Here is a 19,617-nt window from a genome sequence, read left to right on the forward strand (position 1 = left end):
ACTTTATTGATAACTTGTGTTTTAGCTGTGTCCAACATTTCATCATGTCAGAATTACTAATAATTAGCAATAAATAGCTAGTATTAAAGCGCTTGTTAGTATGAAGAAAATTTGAGTTAAAAGCAGCTGCAATCAAGAATTCTTTATGATCTTCAGATTACAAACATTGAAACACTCTTCTTTTCAGATAAAAGCAAAGACTGAATTACTGCTTTCAGCAGAAGCATCAAAAGCCGCTCAAAGAGCAGATCTTCAGAATCATTTGGACACAGCCCAGAATGCGCTGCAAGATAAACAACAGGTAGGAGAAATTAATGCTACTAGATCATCTAAGATAACCTGTGTACAAAACGAAAAGGACAATTTGGTTTGGGAAAAAAATCCAAGTCCTTGTGGATTTGCATATGCATTGGAGACATTTATTCAGAGTATTTGAATATGTGATATATTTTGTCCTGTTTGTTATAAGCAGGGCCCTGTGTATTGTAATGTATGGAATTGACTGTGGAATCCACCCCTGCTGCAGAAATGTACTCTAGAATCTAAACTTCCATATTGTAACAGAACAGAATTGTTTCTAACCTGTGTGATTATGAAGAGAGACTTTACAAAGTATACTGAGTGTAAAACAAAGCAGTGTTGTTTTTCTGGAGTCTGCAGATTCAAGATAAAAAAGCAAACTTCAGTTAAATGAAGAAATATATTTTTATTCCAAAATAACTGTGTGCACACACATACTTGCAGTAAAATAAAAAAGGGATGAATTAAAACCAATTTAGTTATTTTGGTGCAAGTCTGTGTGCACTCCATCCCTAAATCAGCACGTCTCATTGGGGTGCTAATATTGAAAACAATAGATAACAAATTAACTGTCAACATGATTAATTGTTTTGCTGCTGATTATTTCAGCAGAAACATCCACAACTCCAAACCACTTCAAAAACTAACACTGCCTCCCATGCCTTCTTGGGTGGGGAATTGAATATCAATATAAATAGCACAAGTTCTCCTGTAGTGATTGCATTTTTCATTTTCATATTTAATTAATTAAAAATCTCCCATATTTTATGTTAAATGAAGCTGCTAACAAATTTGTCAGTCTCTTGCATCAGAGTCTCGCACAAGTTAGGTCCAGCTCACCATAAAACGCATGGGTCTTTTGACTATCAGCATTATGTGTTCCATTTCTTATAGAGAATAATATTGTTCCATGTTGAACCAATAGTTTTCAAACTATGATTCGTAAACCATTGGAGTCTGTGGAGAGTTGACTGGTCACATGGTATTGGCTGTCCTTGTTCCTGCTAAATTTAATTGACTGCTACAAATAGGTTAATATTATGTTCCCATGCACACAATTGGTGTAGTTGCCACAAGAATATTATGTGATTATGAATGGGAGAGGAGTTGTTCTTTAAGACAATCTCTTTATGAAGGTGTGATTCACAGCATGAAAAAGTTCTGCCTTAAAAGCAATTTGAAAAGTATAAGCTATTGAATATGCTGTTTTTCTCCAGTATAATGTATATGTTTTTTAAAAATTCCATCTGAACATTTTAGACAAGTAATATTTAGGCATGTGTTTAGAGAACTCTTTAATAATTTAAAAAATACTCATCCCTTAATAAAAGTAACCATTTTCAATTATATTTTACTTCATAGGAGATAAATAAGGTCAACACTCAGTTAGATCAGGTTACGGCTAAGCTGCACGACAAGCAAGAATATTGTACACAGCTGGAAGCCAGTCTTAAAGAGTATAAAGAGAAACATCTTCATTTAGAACAGAAAACGGAGGAGCTAGAGGGACAGCTTAAGGTTTGTATTCAGAAATGAAGAACTTGAGTTTATAAAACTAGCTTTCACCATGTAAAGCACCAAAATTGTTTCATAATGCATGGTAACAGCAGTGCGGAAATTGCAGGAGGAGGATGGCCAGCCACCTAAAAAGTGGTGTTGATGGTATTCTCTTTTCCCAGTGTTTCCTTTTTCAGCTGATGAATGAGAAAGTGGGGTTATGCCATAACTGCCTCCACTGCCCCAGCCTCCTTCCCCGCCAATTGCAACCTGAATATAATTCATGGAGAATATTAAGAGATGAGACATAGGCCACTTCCTAAATTCAGAACTCTCATATTTGTGGTTGTATAAACTTCAGGTAACTTTATTTAAGTGCATAAGTGTTTGCAGGATCAGACCCTAATGTACACACATCTTCAGTGTCTTACATTTGAGGCAGGAGGCAAAAAGACAGAATACAGTAACATGAGAAGTGTATACAATTGCACAGAGGTGGAGTATGTTCCATTTATAAATTACTGGGTTATTTTTAGATTACCGTATTTTAAGCATTTTGCAGATATTTGAATCCATTACAATATAGAAGTATATTTAATTTTAAATGTACGTGAAGACTAGGGGTGAGATCTTTGTGCCTGGAGGCTGGAGGCATTTATGAACAACTGAGTGATTTTTCACTCTGGTGGTTGTGTTATGGTAACTGTAGCTTTTTCTTTTCTTTTACAGAAACTTGAAACTGACATTCTTGAGGTTAAAGCAAGCAAAGAACAGGCCCTTCAGGAGCTACGACAGCAAGGACAGCAGTGTACAGAGCTAGGCCTCAGAACAACAGAACTGACCAAACAGCTTGAAGCAAAAAGAGAAGTGTATGCTAACACTGTTTAATGCATTACTTTTCAGACCCAGAGACCAAGATTCAAATTTGAATTGTTCTATAAGAACAAACAAATGCATGTTTATACTCTTAGACTAGAATTGAAATTATTATTCACCTTCATGATCAGTTATTCACCATAATGATCACCAGAACTCACCTAAAACACTAGAGTAACCCTACACCTCAGTGGGGGCTTCTGCATCTTTCCCCACACAGGGGAGATAAGCGTTGCCTTGTTTGACTTGCACTTCAGCCATCAGCCTTCATCCCATAGGTGAGTCACCAAGTACCGTGACTTAACCTGAGTGGGTTGAGATGCATTCAGTGTACTTCCTCCATCTCTTCTGTACACTCTGTCTAGGTCCCACTTGTTGTATCCGCAGCAGAAAGCTGGTCATCAGCAAACAACCTTGCATTATCATACCATCCTCTGAAAAATTAGGGGGTCCTTCGCAGCATGGGGCTCAGATCTCTAATATGTATATAAATGAGATATTCATCATCACCACCTATACCTGATATATGGGTAAGAGCAGGTTCTATTATCATAGAACAGATGAGAATATTGGAATTCCTATGCTTGACTAAGCAGATTTAAGTTTTGTGCGATAAATGGTCAAGGGAGATTCAACCTATAGGTGGAAAGTTAGTGGGGATACAGGATAGCATTAAAGCTGGTGTGGGAATCTTAATTGCAAATGCAATTTCTCCAGCACTTAGCACAAACAAAAACTACCACAAAACATATCTGGTAATGTTGTTGTGTTGAAGGTCAGTCTCTTAACTTTTAACTCTGTCTGGGAATAATGTGTGTGAGACTGTCTTTCATAGAACCAAAGGGTATGTTGCCAGTTGATGGATCTGAATATATTAACCTGTTCAGACATCTGCTGAGTAAAAAACCTTAATTTTGGTTTTTATTCATCTTGATTTACAATTTGCATGTTAGCTCTCCAGGGGTAGTTCATAGGCGTAATGTTTAAAGAACCACCACCAGCCTGAAAATGGGACTTCAGAGTATGTCATTCATTTAAGTGTAGAAACGAAACATCAGTACATCATCTGAAAAAACATGTTTTAAATTAGAAGAACGATTAATGTTTTTGATTAGAGAGAGTAGATTTAATTACACAAAACAACTTAGGGATAATTTTTTAAAGTTTTGTATTTCACTGCTCTCCTTTGTATTTGCACAGTGTATCTAGTACTAAATTGGATTTGGAGAAGAAATCTGATGCCCTGGAACAAGCAAAACAGCAAATATCAAAGCAAGGGGAAGAAAAAGCAAGCCTTAAACGGGACCTTGAGAAATTAAATCAAGAGACAAATAAACAACGTAAGGAACTAGATGGCAAGATTCAAGCAGCAACATTAGAGCTGCAGAAAATGAAGTTGGAGAAAGACACTTTATTGAAAGACCTTACAGTTACCAAAGACAAATTATCAAAAACCATTGAATCCTTGAAGGATATAAAGGATGAATTGGAAAAGGAGAAACAGAAAGGAAAAGCCACTGTGGCAGAAATGGTTAGTTATGGATTTAATCAGGCATCCAGTATTGGGTATTTTTCAGTTTTCTCATTCATGATTGTCAGCTCTGCTTTGCATTCTAGTACGAAAACTGCTCACATTTATTGCAAAGATGATGGCACCAACTGTGGAAATTATGATTGCCTTAAGAAAAACAAAACTGAGATATAATTGTAAGTCCTAAATTAAGTTGTGGCTGGATGTTTTTACTGGTAAACATTGGTTCATACCAGAAACCAGACCCCTTTAGTTGCTTTTTAATATGGCAAAGAAAACCACGGACGGGGATGAGCATTGAAACAATTATATGTGAAATGTGGAAAACACTGGATAGCCCTATAAAAACACAGATTGTGAAATTTTGCCAAAATGCAACCCACATTTGAGAACAATGAAGTCAGTTTTTCTTAATGTATTATAGTTTTGGTTTTCTAATCTGTTTCATGCAGAACACATTGGTGCACTTGTTATGGGTATGATGGAAGATTGCTAGTTCTGGTAAGTATAATGGTGTCTGGAGAGACAAGGTGGGTGAGGTCATATCTTTTATTGGACCAATTTCTGTTGCAGACAAGCCTTTGAGCTTACACAAGTCTGCAGAGCTGAAGAAGAGCTCTGTAAGCTCTCCCCAACAGAAGCTGGTCCAATAAAAGATATTACCTCATCCACTTTGTGTCTCTAATATCTTGGGAACAACATGGCTACAACGCTGCATAGAATAATTGTGTCTGTCATTTTGGGAAATACCACATCTGAACATGTTGCAAGACCTGTCAGAAAGCTAACTGATTCCAGTGACCTAAGAAGCGGCAGTATGGCGGCAAAATGCTTGGCCAGGAGTTCATTATTGTTATAAAAGTGACCCTTACTATTACTGTGTTTAAAACGATAATCCCCATTTTTCTTTTTTTCTTTTTTAAACTTTGGCTGCTTATAGCAACATCACCTAGTACAGTAGCAATACAGATTTTGTGAATTTTCTATGTTTAAAATTTATCGTAGGGGTATTTTTCCCAATTTCTTTTCCTGTTTTGCATCAGACCATCTCTCAGCTCCCATGTGTGATTGTTATTTTTATTTCCACTCAAAAATAATCAGTATTTACAATTACAAATCACATTTCTCCCCACCTTCTGTCCCTTGTATAAAAAGTCCTTTTGGTTCTTCTTTAATGAATACCTGTGATTGCAAAATGTTTTACAAAGTCAGGTCTACTCTTAAAATGCTGCAGTGGTGCCGCTGTAGTGCTTCATTGAAGATGCTAGTATGCTGACTCGGGAGCTTCTCCCGCCGACGTCGTTAAGCCACTTCTGTGAGAAGCGGCAGCGTGTCAAGGGGAGAAGCCTTTCTGTCGACATAGTGCTGTCGGTATTGGGGGTTAGGTTAGAGAACTGTGTCGCTCAGGGCTGTGGATTTTTCACACCCCTGAGCAATGTAGTTATACTGAGGTATGTTTATAATGTAGACCTGGCCTTAGCTACTTCTGCTTAACTATTTACATTTACTCTAGTAACTGGAAGGATTTACTCTTCAGTTTATACTATTAAAAATAAGGTCCATATTCTACTTCCGGGAAAGTCCATGGGAGTTTTGCCATTGATTTCAGGGACTGGGATTTGGACCTGAAGTGCACGCGCGTGTGTGTGTGTGTGTGTGAGAGTGTGTGAGAGAGAGAGATTTTAGATCACATTACTAACAAAGGTTCCAATTCTGCCATCCTTACTTACTCTGTGTAATACCTTACTCCAGAATTAATAAAGATGGTGTTTGAGCCTATACTGTTCCCTGACAAGGGGAAGAACCTCAGTATTTATTGGTACTTTAAAATGGCCATCCTTGTGGTTCCACTTCTGAGCTGCCAATCTAGGCCTCAATTGAGAAAAGCATCCCTATTCAGGAAAGCACTTCAGCACATTCTTAAGAGCCAGTAACTTAAATGCTATTTAAGCACATGCTTAATTTTCAGAATAAATAGCATTTAAGTCCATGGGTCTTAAGAATGTGCTGAAGTGCTTTCCTGAATCTGGGCCTTCGTGACCTGGGAAGAATGACTAGGACTGGATTTTCAGTGGTTATAGTTTATAGCCCATTGTGAGGATATTTCTGTGTCGGAAACAGATTCTGATTTAAGAGAATGCAAGTGTCCTTTCTTGGTAGTTTGTAGTTTTTGTAATAACAGCTTAAATGCATTTGGTAAAGTTGACAAAAAATGCTCACTAGGTAATCTGTTTTTTAGGAAAAATCTTGCCAAGAAACTAAACATCAGCTTCAAGTACAGACAGAGTCTGTAGCTAAAGAACGGAATGAGTTGAAAAACTCACTGGAAAAACAGGAAGGGGTAAGATAACTAATTTCCAATTACAAAAAATAACAATATATCAATGACAGCTTTTCCAATCACATATGCAGAGATCAGATTGGAGGGGAAAAAAGGTAGTGGTATTCTCCCAAGCCCTATGCAGTTGACACCAAAACAAGATGACAGTCACAGAAGGTTGTGTGTATTCTAATATGATCATCCGTGGTTTTGGTGTGCTTTTCGTACAATAGATATAGTGATAACAGATGATCATTGTCCCTCTGCTTTCTTACATGTTTTGAAATAGTTAACTATGTTAACTTGTCATTAGTTTTCTGAGTTAACATCTCTTTTAAATGAGTGGTGACAGTTCACACCTCTCAGATCTGTTGTTTCAAGCTTAGTTAGACATCTCCATATCATTGTATGTATCATTTTATCAGTATGCTATTTGCTGTTTGGGAGAAAATTTTCAGAAACTCTTGAGAGATTTTGTTGTTTTTGAAAACCTCCCTATAGGAGGTTATCTTTGTAACTATATGGATTATTCTTATGTTTAAAAAAATGAAAACTTACATTCTAGAGCACAGGATAGCCATGTCAACGATAAAGGATCTGCTGCCAAGTGACTGTGGAGTGGGCCAGTTTGGCCCCTGCATGAAAAAAGAGGCCAATTAGATGTCCAATTAGATGTTAGCTGTAAATAATGTATTTGATGTACAGCAACAAAAACTAATGATGATTGAGGTAAAGATAATATGCAGGTTTTTTATATTTTTAAATATAGATTTCTAAGCAGCTGACAATAGAGCTTGATTCAGCACGAGGACAAATACTGGAGATTCAGGGTGTCCTAAAAGAGAAGGAAAAGAATGAGCAGCATCTCCAGGGAAAGCTGAAAGAACTGAAGGAATCATTTGATCAGAAGAAAAGGCAAACTGAAACACAGCAAGCTGAATTAAAGGGTGCCCTTTTAGAAAAGGTGGTCCTGGTTTCTCTTCATTCCTCTTACTTGCAAAGGAAATTAGTATTAACTCCTCTGATGCATGCTTCTGTTTTATGTCATTATGTGGGTGATAAAATAGCTATTTACTGTAGCTGAAATGTGTTACTGGGAATGGTAAGGTCAGGATGCAGAACTGAGCCCATCAGATATTGTTCAAGGTCAAAACTATAAAAATGTTGAGTGTAAGGCTCAAATAGTGAATTATGGATTATGCAAGTAGTACACCTGTCATCAAATTGATAAAAATAGCTAGATCTGCTGTGTTCATTCTACTGCATCTGTATGCAATGTGGCAAGAGTTGCCATCTTGTCGCATAGCAGTATGCAGTTTCGTGAGAATAATTTAGACAAGAGTCCTCAGCATTTTGGAGCATAAGTGGTGGTTTTAAAAACTCATTTTGTACTGTAAAAAGAGAATAGTCTTAATGACAATATGAAATGTGAACTATGATGAAAAAGTTCAAACTCCGTATAGTTTTAGGGATGTTAGTGTCATGTGCTGTATTATTAAATGATGTCTGCACTCAGTGTCTCATTTATCATATAAAGTATTGCAGTGGCCTTCTGTTGTTCTGCCCATGGAAACTGCAAAGTTTGGAAACACTGTTTAGATGTTTGAAAACTGGGCTCCCTGTGTTTAATTAGTCTCTTGATGTTAGTCATTTATTTTCTTTATTATATAGCAAGTAAATCACAGTATATTAATGTAAGAAATAATATGATTTAATAATATGGCCTTGTTCAAATTTTGTAGCTGGGATAAGTAATAGCTATAAGTATTGCAGAGTGAATTAAGAGAAAAGATTTATGAAATAATTATGTTTGTTTAATTAACATTTCTTAAAAATTAGTTTAACAAAACTGAGATTGCAAATCATCCATATTTTACATTTTATCTTACATGCCTGCTTTGTACTGTAAAATATAAATCCAGGATTCGTATGTGTGTTTCAGGCAGAACTAGAGAATAAATTACAGCAGCAGGTAACATTATCAGCACAGGAGCTTAAAGCAGAGAAAGGAAAACTAGCGGAGCTACAGAAGATTCATGAAAAAGATCAGGAAAATATGAAAGAACTTCAGCTGGATCTTTATGGTAAAGAATCTGAGCTGTTGGCAACAAGGCAAGATCTTAAGGTACAGTGTCTTTTTAAAGTCATAAGTGACCTAATAATGTTTGTCTTCAGGATGAATACAAAGAAGCAAAGTGAAAGCCATATGAAGAAAAAACTCTTTTGCTTTGTATAGAATTGTATTGTGTTCTTTTCCTCCGGACATAGTACATGTTGGAATTGATTTAAATGCCAAGTATTTTTGCCTGATTTACCTAGAACGCCCTTCCAGTTCAAAAGTGTTTTGTAGCAGTGCTGTTGTCTGAGCTCTGGGAACAAGGTGAAGGATTTAGGAGTACTGGATTCTTTCTTTTCACATTTCTCTCTGTATAAAGCTTGTCCCCAGTCTTCCCACTGCATAGTTCCCAATCTGTGGAAACAGAAATACAACTAATGGCATCCATTTCTGCCAGCATGCAAGGGAGTAACCCCAAGAGTATTTCCCTCCTCCACAACTTAATGCCTTTTTGGCTCCTTTGTATGGACTTAACAGGCTTTGACAGTGCTCATCAGCTTGCATTCCTGCAACAAACCTGTTCAGTCTGTATTGTTCTACAAGTGACCCAGTTGTTCTGGCCAATGTATATACTATTTCTATTCAAGATATATTTTTGAAGGGCTTTCTTCTTAGTGGGACCTATTTTATATATAAAGTGATGCAGCCATACCATCTTGATTCAGATGTCAAATCTAAGCACACCCTGACATTGTTAGTGCTAGGATGGGAGACCTCCAAGAAAGCCCAAGTACTGCTAGGACTGTTTTTGGCAAGTTAGGAGATAGTGCTTTTTTTCTCAGTCAGTACTCAGAGTAGTTGTGGAATCATAGAGTTAAAACCAGCAGTTACCACCATTTCATCTCTTGTGACAGCCTGTATATCACAGGCCACCAACACCATCCAGCACCTGCACACTAAACCAAACACACAAAATTAGACTTAAGTATTACAGCCCACGGGAGATTAGACCATTATGTGCCACAGTGACTGACTGAAGCAGTGCCCCAGCAAGTGTTAGGAAATATCATGGTGCTAGAGGAATTATCTTTAGGATGAGTTGCAAAACAGTTGACACTGATCATGTGTAGTCATTAAAGGTTCGATGGCCCTTTTTGAACCTTTCTTTCCAAACTGCAGTGCTCATAGACTCTAAGATCAGGAGGGACCATCATGATCATCTAGTCTGACCTCCTGCACATTGCAGGCCACAGAACCTCACCCATCCACTCCTTTAATAAACCTATAACCTCTGGTTGAGTTAGTGAAGAATCATGATTAAAAGACTACAAGTTACAGAGAATCTGCCATTTACCCTAATTTAAACCTACAAGAGACCCTTACCCTATGATGCAAGAGAAGGCGAATTCTCCCCCCTCTGCCCCCCCCCACCCCCAGGTTCTCTGCCAACCTCACTTAGAGGAAAATTCCTTCCCAATCCCAAATATGGAGATTAGTTAGACCCTGATCATGTGGGCAAGACTCACTAGCCAGACACTTGGGAAATAATTCTCTGTGGTAACTCAGAGCCCTCCCCATCTAGTGTCCCATAACTGGCTATTGGAGATATATGCTGTTAGCATTTGTAGCTAGCATCCCCCGCATAAACTTTTCAAGCTCTGTCTGGAAGCCAGTTAGGTTTTTGCCCCTACTGCTCCCCTTGGAAAGCTGTTTCAGAACTTCATTCTTCTGGTGGTTAGAAACCTTTGTCTAATTTCAAGCCTAGACTTGTTGATAACCAGTTTATATCCATTTGTTTTTGTGTCCACATTGGCTCTTAATTTAAATAACTCCTTTCCCTCCCTGATATTTATGCCTCTAATGTATTTATAGAGAGCAATCATATCTCCCCTTTTTTCGGTTAGGCTAAATGAGCAAGCTCTTTGAGTCTCCTCTCATAAGGTAGATTTTCCATTCCTCTGGTCATCCTAGGAGCCCTTCTCTGCACCTGTTCTAGTTTGAATTAATCTTTCTTAAACATGGGAGACCAGAATTGTGTACAGTATTCCAGATGAAATCTCACCAGTGCCTTGTGTAATGGTACTAACACTTCCTTTTCTGTATTGGAAATACCTTGCCTGATGCATCCTAGGACTGCATTAGTCTTTTTCTCAGACGCTTCACGTTGGCGGCTCATAGTCATCCTGTGATCAACCAGTTCACCAGGTCTTTCTCCTCCTCTGTCACTTCCAACTGATATGTCCCCAGCTTAAAGCAGAAATTCTTGTTGTTAGTCCCTAAGTGAATGACCTTGCACTTTGCACTATTAAATTTTATCCCATGTCTCTTATTCCAGTTTCCAGATTTCTCCAGATCTTCTTGTATGATATTTCAGTCCTTATCCAAATTTGGCAACTTCTTCGAGTAGTGTCCCGATGGGTGCTCCACTGTAGGGCATTCCAGGACACAACCTGGGGGCAAATGAGGGTCAGAGGAGGTTGTCAATAAGAAGAAAACAAGGTTACCAGTCTTAGCAAATGTATAATTTCATAAATTTTAAGATTGTGGTTCCTTTGTGCTAAAATGCTGTGTAAAAAATGGAGGCAGTGTGTGGGTTTTTGTTTTATAATAATAATATCAGTGAACAAGACAGTTTAATAAAATACTAATAGGCCACTGTAAAATATAGCTAAATTGAAAAGATGTAAAAAACAAAACAAGAAAAATCCTATTCAGGAAATTCCAAATAATGATCAAAAGATCAATTTATTCTGAGACCACAGAAAGAATACAATTGAATATGAACACATCCTTCTAAACTCTTTTCACCTTGGTACTTATGTACTAAATATACAAAACTATAGACCAAAGAATTGAAGAGTCTTTATTTTTCCTTTTCCTCTCATAGGATATTTTGTCATGTCATGGTGACACATCCCATGTTGCATTATAAGTAAAGTCCTCCTAGTTTCCTCAGATACTGTTTCCTATAACTGGAGTTCTGGGGCCTTGTTGCAATTGATGTCACGGCCACCATAAATATCTAGAAATACATGACAGAGAGTACAACTTAATGGAAAAATAGGCCAAAAAATGTATTGCAAGTGGAAGTAGATTGATAAATATTTAGGGTTGCAAATTACATTGCTGAAGAAGGTGGAATTTTCTTTAAAAAGAAAAACTAAGACTGTTTTATAAACTAACTAAATTTTTTGATAGCTGCAGAATATAATGGGGTTGGCCCACAGTTATGGAAATGCAATGCAGTTGAGCCTACCCGATCTCCCATCATCATGACAGCTGGGCTAAACCTAAGTGGTGCTGGGACCCGAGTGGTTGCAATGCCTGAAGCAGGGAGACAAGCTCAGTCAGCTCCATGGGACAGGAGCCACAGGAGTTATCACGTGACTCTTCAAAACCCAATTTTAGATCCCAACCCAGGGGGTTGAGAAACCCTGTCCTACGTAGAGCACTCACTCATGCCTTATGTGGTGAAAATAATGAATTGGTGCAAAGCAAAATGGAAGCTGTTCTCATACTTAACTTTATTAGACTTAGTGGTCATCATTATTTTTCCCAGTTGTTTTTTAAATTTGCTGAACCTTTGTGATTTTTTATATTTGTTCTAAATCTCCTATTGTTTCTCCCCTGAAGCACATCTTTTTGTTCCTGATCCTGCAAATGGTTACGCTTCTAAATAGTCTCATTGACATCATGGGACTACTCTTGTGCATAGCTGTATGCAGGTTTGGCATTTGCCTTTTAAATCTCTTTGTAAACATCTTGAATGATTTACTGAGTTTGTGACATCATAAAAAAAGGGGAAAAGCTGCGACCTGTTTTTCAGATTTTAGGGTAAATGCAGAAGCTAGTTGTTTTTATGTGTTTCATATGACAATGTATAGTTACAACCTCAGTACAGAAACTCTGTTTCTAACCATTTTTTGTTTCATTTTTATCATTTCATAAAGGTGCAATGCAAAGAAAAAGTGCCTGTTGTTGTTACCTGACTTCCCTGTATTGACTTTGTATCATCAGCTTTGAAATAGGGCACCCAACTGTAGTTCTTCCTTCGTTAGAACAAGTTCACTTTTGGGGCTGAAAGCATAGCTAGATTATGAGAGTAGAGAAGGAACAAGGCTGATACTGCAGGACTGTTAATATTAATTAAAAATAGTTCTAAGAACTATTTTCCGTGTCTCCATTATTTTTGCTAAAAAAAAAAAAAAGCGGGGGGGGGGGGGGAGAAATGTTCCTACCTTCCTGAACCCTGGACACGCTGTATAGCTTTTATTTCAGTATAAAATAGTATTTTATGGTATAGTATAGCATTTTGATATTCAGATGTTAAAGTAGTAGAATTGCTAAAGTCAGGAAATTCTTGTAGCAGAATTTCATCTTCTCAAATGCAAAATCTACTGCTCGTAGGCTACATAAAACTAGGGGTCTTGCTTAATATTAATAATAAATACACCTGAGCCAGAACTGCAGTGTTTGGATTGCATCTGGATCCAAAGTTTGTGTGGCTGGTCAGGTCCAGGATTTTGGTTTGGCCCCATCGCTACAATGAAGTATCTCATTCATAGTGTGTTGAAACATCTGGAGTGATTTTGTACAACACAAATCTTTGAAACATATAAACTAGATGATCTTGAATGTTTTCTTGTCGCTTCAGGTCTTTTAACAGAAGGAGGATAGTTATTGCAAAGCAATGATGAGTCCACATGGTGTCAAAACCAGTTTTGTTAAAGAGAAGTTTAAATAAACTTGATTAGGTCAGAGTGTGAGATACCCTCACTGTTAGCCTTCACTTTAGCTAAATAAAAATATCTTTGGGATGGTTTAACACAACTTGGCACACCGGGAGGCAAGGTTTCAGACAGATAAAAAGATAGATGGCCTCAAGCCATGTGGATGATATGAACTGAGGTGGCATGTATAGTGAGTGTCTGGGTAGGATTGGAAGATATGAGTTGAGCTGTACTGATAGCACCATCTACTGGCGTGAGAGTGGAATATCATTGTTAAACTACTGAGCTATCTCCTGACCTTCCTAGCTAAAGGAATCAGTGTGCTGTGGAAGATGCACTACAATGAAAAGCAGATCATGGGAGTTCAAGCGAAATCTTGTAGTTTGAGATATTTAGGTGACAGTGTTCCATGAAGGCCAGCCTTAGAACAACTGCTCTGGTGAGCCCAATTCCTCCTCTCCCTATCAATACAGGAAAAGAAATGAAGGGCTGGTTAACATCAAAGCCTTTATTTTAATAAGGAACATATGTTATGTCACTTTAGCCAAGGTGAAAAGGTTTGGTGTAATCTGAAGGGGTGGATGGTGGGACAGAGGCGCACACAATAATGTTTTAAAAGTCGAATATAGATTGAAAAGAAAATATAGTGTGTGTGTGTGTGTGTGTGTGTGTATATATATATATAAAATATGCACACCTCTATACGTTACAATTTAATACATACAGTAACTCCTCACTTAACGTTGTAGTTATGTTCCTGAAAAACGCGACTTTAAGTGAAACGATGTTAAGCGAATCCAGTTTCCCCATAAGAATTAATGTAAATAGGGGGGTTAGTGTGTGAAGCTTGGTGGAGGTGGTAGAGTCAGAGGGTGGGATATTTCCCAGGGAATGCCTTACTGCTAAATGATGAACTAGCAATTGGCTGAGCCCTCAAGGGTTAACTCGTTGCTAATGTAGCCTCACATGCTACAAGGCAGCATGAATGGAGGGAGGGGAGACAGCATGGCAGACAGAGACACACATACTGTGTGTGAGAGAGAGAGAGATGCACATTTCCCCTTGAAGTACACTGACACCACTCTTAAGTACACTACCTTGTTAAGTTATCAGCAAGCTGAGATGCAGCAGCTGCTTCCAGGAAGCTCCCTCCGTCCTGAGCCCTGTTATATATCCGCCCGTTCTATGGAGATGGGGTAAGTGGGGTGCAGGTGCAGGGGGGAGGGGGACACCCTGAGATTAGCCCCTCTCCCTTCCCCCTCCAGCAAGCAGGAGGCTCCTGGGAGCAGCTCCAAGGCAGAGGGCAGGAGCAGCACATGGCAGTGGGGGGAGGGTCAGCTGAACTGCCTGCAATTGATAGCCTGCTGGGTGGCTGCTGCACAGGGAACTTAGGGGAGTGGGGAGTTTATATGGGGGCTGCAGGTCCACCCTGGTTCCAAGCCCCCACCAGCTAGCTGCAACGGGCTGCTCTTCCCGCAAGCAGTGGAGAAAGCAGGCAGCTGCCAAATGACGTTATAAGGGAGCATTGCACAACTTTAAATGAGCATGTTCCCTAATTGATCAGCAACGTAACAACAGAACAACTTTAACCAGGACAGCTTTAAGTGAGGAGTTACTGTACTTGTTCAGTCTAAAAAATTGCCTTGTTTCTCCCCCCACAAAAATGGCACCAAACCAATTCACTTTGGTTAAAATTAAAGTTATTGAAAGGATATGTTCCTTTTTAAAAATAAGGGTGTTGATCTCTTGCAATTCTTTAACTGTATTGATGGTGTGTGGGGAGAATGGATGGATGGATTTGAGCTGACAAGTTCAAATAAATTATATTCTCTTTTAATTTATGTAAATTGAGGGGGACTTTGTATTGTTTACAAAAATTGCCCTTTTTCCCTAAAAGTTACATTTTCTGTAAGTGAATGTGTAGTGCTCATGAAAATGAGGAACTGCTAGCTCTGGGCTGGATCAAATTAAACAAATACTGTATGAGATCTGCCAAATGCACATCAGTCTTAGCCTGGATGCTTTTCTAATCTAGTCCTGGTCTCCTCCAAAGACAATGCCATCAATAGAATGTATTTGGGGAATAGGGTGACTAGACAGCAAGTGTGAAAAATTGGGACGGGGGTGGGAGGTAATAGGTACTGTGACAGGGTCGGCCCAGATGGCTACAGGAGAGTGATAGAAGGCAGATATATTAGCCCCAGATTAAGTAGGTCCCTTTTCCCTGGGTAAGGTAATAGGGGTGGTTCCAGAACAATCAGGAACTTGCTGGAACCAATTAAGGCAGGAAGGCTAATTAGGACACCTGGAGCCAATTAAGAAGCTGCTAGAATCCATTAAGACAGGCAGGCTAATCAGGGCACCCGGTTTAAAAAGGAACTCACTTCAGTCAGTGAGGGGCACCCAGGGAGCTGAGAGTGAGAACGCGTGCTGCTGGAGGACTGAGGAGTACAAATGCTACCTGGTATCAGGAAGAAGGTCCTGTGGTGAGGATAAAGGTGTTGGGAGGAGGCCATGGGGAAGTAGCCCAGAGAGTTGTAGCTGTCACATAGGTGTTACACGAAACACTGTAGGCAGCTGTGATCCACAGGGCCCTGGGCTGGAACCCAGAGTAGAGGGTGGGCCCGGGTTCCCTCCATTCCCCCAACTCCCTATTGGATACAGGAGGAGTGACCTGGACTGTGGGTCCCACCAGAGGGGAAGGTCCCTGGCCTTTTCCCCGACCCACTAGGTGGATCAACAGAGACTGTGGGGATTGTTCACCTTCCTTTTCCCCATGCTGGCCAGTGATGAGATTAGCTGACTGAGCAGCAGGTTTGAGCCAATAGCAAAAGTGGCCAAACCGAGGGCTGCTGTGAATCTCTGAGGCGAGCATATCCACCAATAAGCGCAGAACCCACCAAGGGAGAGGAGGAACTTTGTCACAGCACCTATAGAAGAAAATGCCCCAAATATCAGGACTGTCCCTATAAAATAGGGGCATCTGGTCACCCTGTTGAGGAATTACCTTGCTTCATAGCATAGTCTTCCTGGTTGGTGTCTTTTTTCATTTGACCTTTCCTCTCTGTGTATTTGCTAGTAATTCTTCCCCCCATACCTCCCACTCCTTCAAATTCAAACTACACATAATAAAAAGGGCACAAAGGCTAGTGTACCTAAGCCACTGTGACCTAGTACATACTATGTCCTCAAAATATTTTCTAATGCCTCCTCTGCTTGTCCCATCCCCTGTTTAAAAACATTCTAATAAATATCCCATTGATCTCATTACTTACCCAATTTGTACTTTGTTTGATTCCTTATTCAAAAATTTAAAATTAAACTAGCATTAACCTGTTAATAGGGCCCTTCATTTTCAGTTTTTATTTTATTTAATTTTTCCTGGGAATTTATCAGTGTGTTTATTACTATAACAACAAAAATAGGTGAATATTGGTGGGAATAACTATTAATAATTTTTCTGGGTAAATATCAGGGGTTATTTTGGTGGACGGAAGGCCGGGGGGAAAGTATTCAGTAGATTAATGGTTTGATGAACGAATTCAATGTGGTTTGCTGCAGAACTAAAACAGAACTCAAAACACAATGTCACTTCTGAGTTTAAGAAAACAACATATCATTTCAACAAACAGTTTACCGTTGTAGACTTAGAACTATTAGCCTTTAAATATTTACATTTAATAATTGGGCCACACCATTTGCAGCGCAGATACTCAGCTTCATCCCTGTTCTCCTGTTTTTGTTTTTTTAAAACTTTAGAATACTTCCTTGTGTTCTGAAATGTATTCTGATACAGATTTTCATTTTCCTTCCATTTTAGTGTGTTTCTTTAAACCATTATCTGCTAAAAGCTTGAAATGTGGCATGGTGGGTGTGAGATTCATCAGTACATTCAGATGTGCATGCACTTCAGAGCTTGCATGTGTGCCTGTTTATTGTGTGTATCTTCTAGACTAATACATAGCCTTACTTCAACAGGCAGCTTTGCATATACACACAGAATAATATATTCTCGTAATATATATATTTTTTTGTAATAGAAAAAGTTATTTTTTATATATTTGAATGATACAAAGATAGGGTGAACATCAGGAAAAAAACTAAATACTTTTTTGTAAAACCCAGGATTTTTTAGTTAAAAATAGGTTTGAATGGAAAACGAAGGGGCTTACCTGAGAAGTATTCATACTTGTATAGCAGTATTATAGCTATAAGCTAGATAGGGTCTAAGATGTCAGTGTGGATATTAATACTTAAGCTGGTCTGACATTCCATCCAGTAACTGAGGGTACTGCTACTCATACAGAAAGACAGTCACACAAACTGTGTGTTATACATTGGAGTGATTATCTGCTCATTTAAAGAATATTTACTACTGTTGAAGAGGATACTAATTAGGACAGGACACTGTAATATGCATGTTAAAACTGGCCTGTTTAAAATAATGGGTGAAATTGTAATGGGCAAAACTCCCATTGATTTCAGTTGGGCAGTTTTTCACCCAGTATTAATATGTCATAGTAGGAGTTGTCATTGTTGTTGAGTTCTGGCAGTCTCCCACATCATAAAGGCCTTTGCAAGAACCAATGGACAAAATTCCCATTGACATCAGTGGGGCCAGGATTTCACTGCATGTTTTGAAGAGGGTTTTATGTCCACTTAAAATACCTTGGGAGATAATTACATAGCTCTACTGTTGGGCTCTGTTCTGTTTTATTTGTTACCAGATACTGAAACAGGTTTTAATGACTTGCATGCTTTTCCTTTTTACCTGTCTTTGAATATGGTTTGGGATATGCTTATTGTTTTAAGTTTAGTAAAGATAATGAGCCTTTTTAAAACGTACTATCCTTCTGTGCTTAAATCCCAACGTAGTCCTCTTACTGAAGCTTTGTGATTCCAAGAGGTAACAATAAATCTGACCTTAAGCCTTGTTCAGTTATTTATTTATATATATATATATATATATATATTTTTTTTTACTGAAAAACAGGTCATTTTTCTGATATTCTTTAGTTCTAGTGTCTTGAGTCGCCACTTGTTCCTTCCATTGATGTAGCCAACCCTGCTTTCAGACACTTCTGTTGAAATACTCCTGTTACAAAAGTAGTATCACCAACGTCAAGGGCTCTGAATTTATGAACTGTGCTTACACATCATGAAATCTAAAAAAATTGAGGCTTTTTATTTGCGATCTGGTTTCTGGGCTGCTAGGGTTCCCTTGCTTCCCACTTTTCAAGCTTTTCTTCACCACCATGAGAGCTAGATTTTTTTAAAACTGAGATACTCATGCAATCTCATGATTCCAGCAAGCTGGGGCTTTAAGAAGAACATCAAATATTGTGAGACTTCTGAAAACATCACAAGAGTTTGGAACACTGTAACAATAGCCACTTTGAGCAAGATGAGATGAGGAATTTCACAAACAGATACTGTATGAGGCAGATAAAATCTTTAGTTTCATTTTTAACACTTAATTTAAGACACTACAAGAAACTTATTTGGCAGAAATTAAGTGGTTATCAGCTGTGTTGATCAAAAAACATTTTCAGGTGCTAGCATCAATGAGTAGTGAGCCTTAAGTAAGCTTTGTCTGCACCAGACATTTTTCCTTTAAATTTACCATTAACGGTAGCAACGATTGAAATTTTAATTGTGCATACACACAGACCAAGAAGCTCTAAAAATTGGTGAAAGGAAATGTAGCAGTCAGCCTGTGCTGTACTGTATAGTGTGTAAATATTTTTGAATAATGTCATTCAATAAATTTGCAATAATTACTCGTATTATATGGAGTTTGGAAGTTAAAGTGCAGTCTACTATGTGTTCTAATTTACACTCAGCAGGTGCCACTTAAGTAAGATGTGGTTAATAGAGATGTCTTCTTAACTGGGACTTGAACCAATTTTATATAATTTGTGTGAAAATTATCTCTTCACATAATTTGTCTCTTCCTGTGCTCTTGCTGAGCTCAAACACTTTCCTCAAAGTACCTTTTGGAAATGAATTGCAACCTCTTTTGTCCATGATCAAGTGTTGAAATTATTACTTCTGCTCCTGATTTGCCCTCCCCTGAGATAGAGTTCAGTTTGCTTCTCTCGTCATTACTCAACAGCTGTTAATTACAATTTAATAGTCACCTCATTCAGTTCCAGTTACCTTATTATTATTTATGTGTTTTACTGTTGCTGTCACAATGTTACAGGCATTGTCCCAACAAGAGAATACAGGAAAATAGTGTGTGTTCTACTAACTGTGTTCTACTGAAATTCTAAAATTTTAAAATGAAGTACTATGCACCAGAAGC

General features: G+C 38.4%; 1 protein-coding gene across 6 annotated transcripts in view; it reads left to right on the forward strand.

The window, feature by feature from the left end:
- The window catches only part of EEA1 (early endosome antigen 1), a 135,802-nt gene that overhangs the window by 93,604 nt on the left and 22,581 nt on the right, over positions 1–19,617 (forward strand). For all 6 annotated transcript variants that reach the window (XM_075124288.1, XM_075124289.1, XM_075124290.1 and 3 more), the window contains 7 exons: positions 188–301; positions 1,663–1,818; positions 2,527–2,666; positions 3,874–4,204; positions 6,444–6,545; positions 7,294–7,488; positions 8,467–8,649. In XM_075124288.1, coding sequence (XP_074980389.1) covers positions 188–301; positions 1,663–1,818; positions 2,527–2,666; positions 3,874–4,204; positions 6,444–6,545; positions 7,294–7,488; positions 8,467–8,649 — 1,221 coding nt within the window. The remainder of the gene's footprint in view (positions 1–187; positions 302–1,662; positions 1,819–2,526; positions 2,667–3,873; positions 4,205–6,443; positions 6,546–7,293; positions 7,489–8,466; positions 8,650–19,617) is intronic.

Source organism: Caretta caretta, chromosome 1 (genome assembly GCF_965140235.1).
Source record: "Caretta caretta isolate rCarCar2 chromosome 1, rCarCar1.hap1, whole genome shotgun sequence".
NCBI classification, from domain to species: domain Eukaryota; kingdom Metazoa; phylum Chordata; order Testudines; family Cheloniidae; genus Caretta; species Caretta caretta.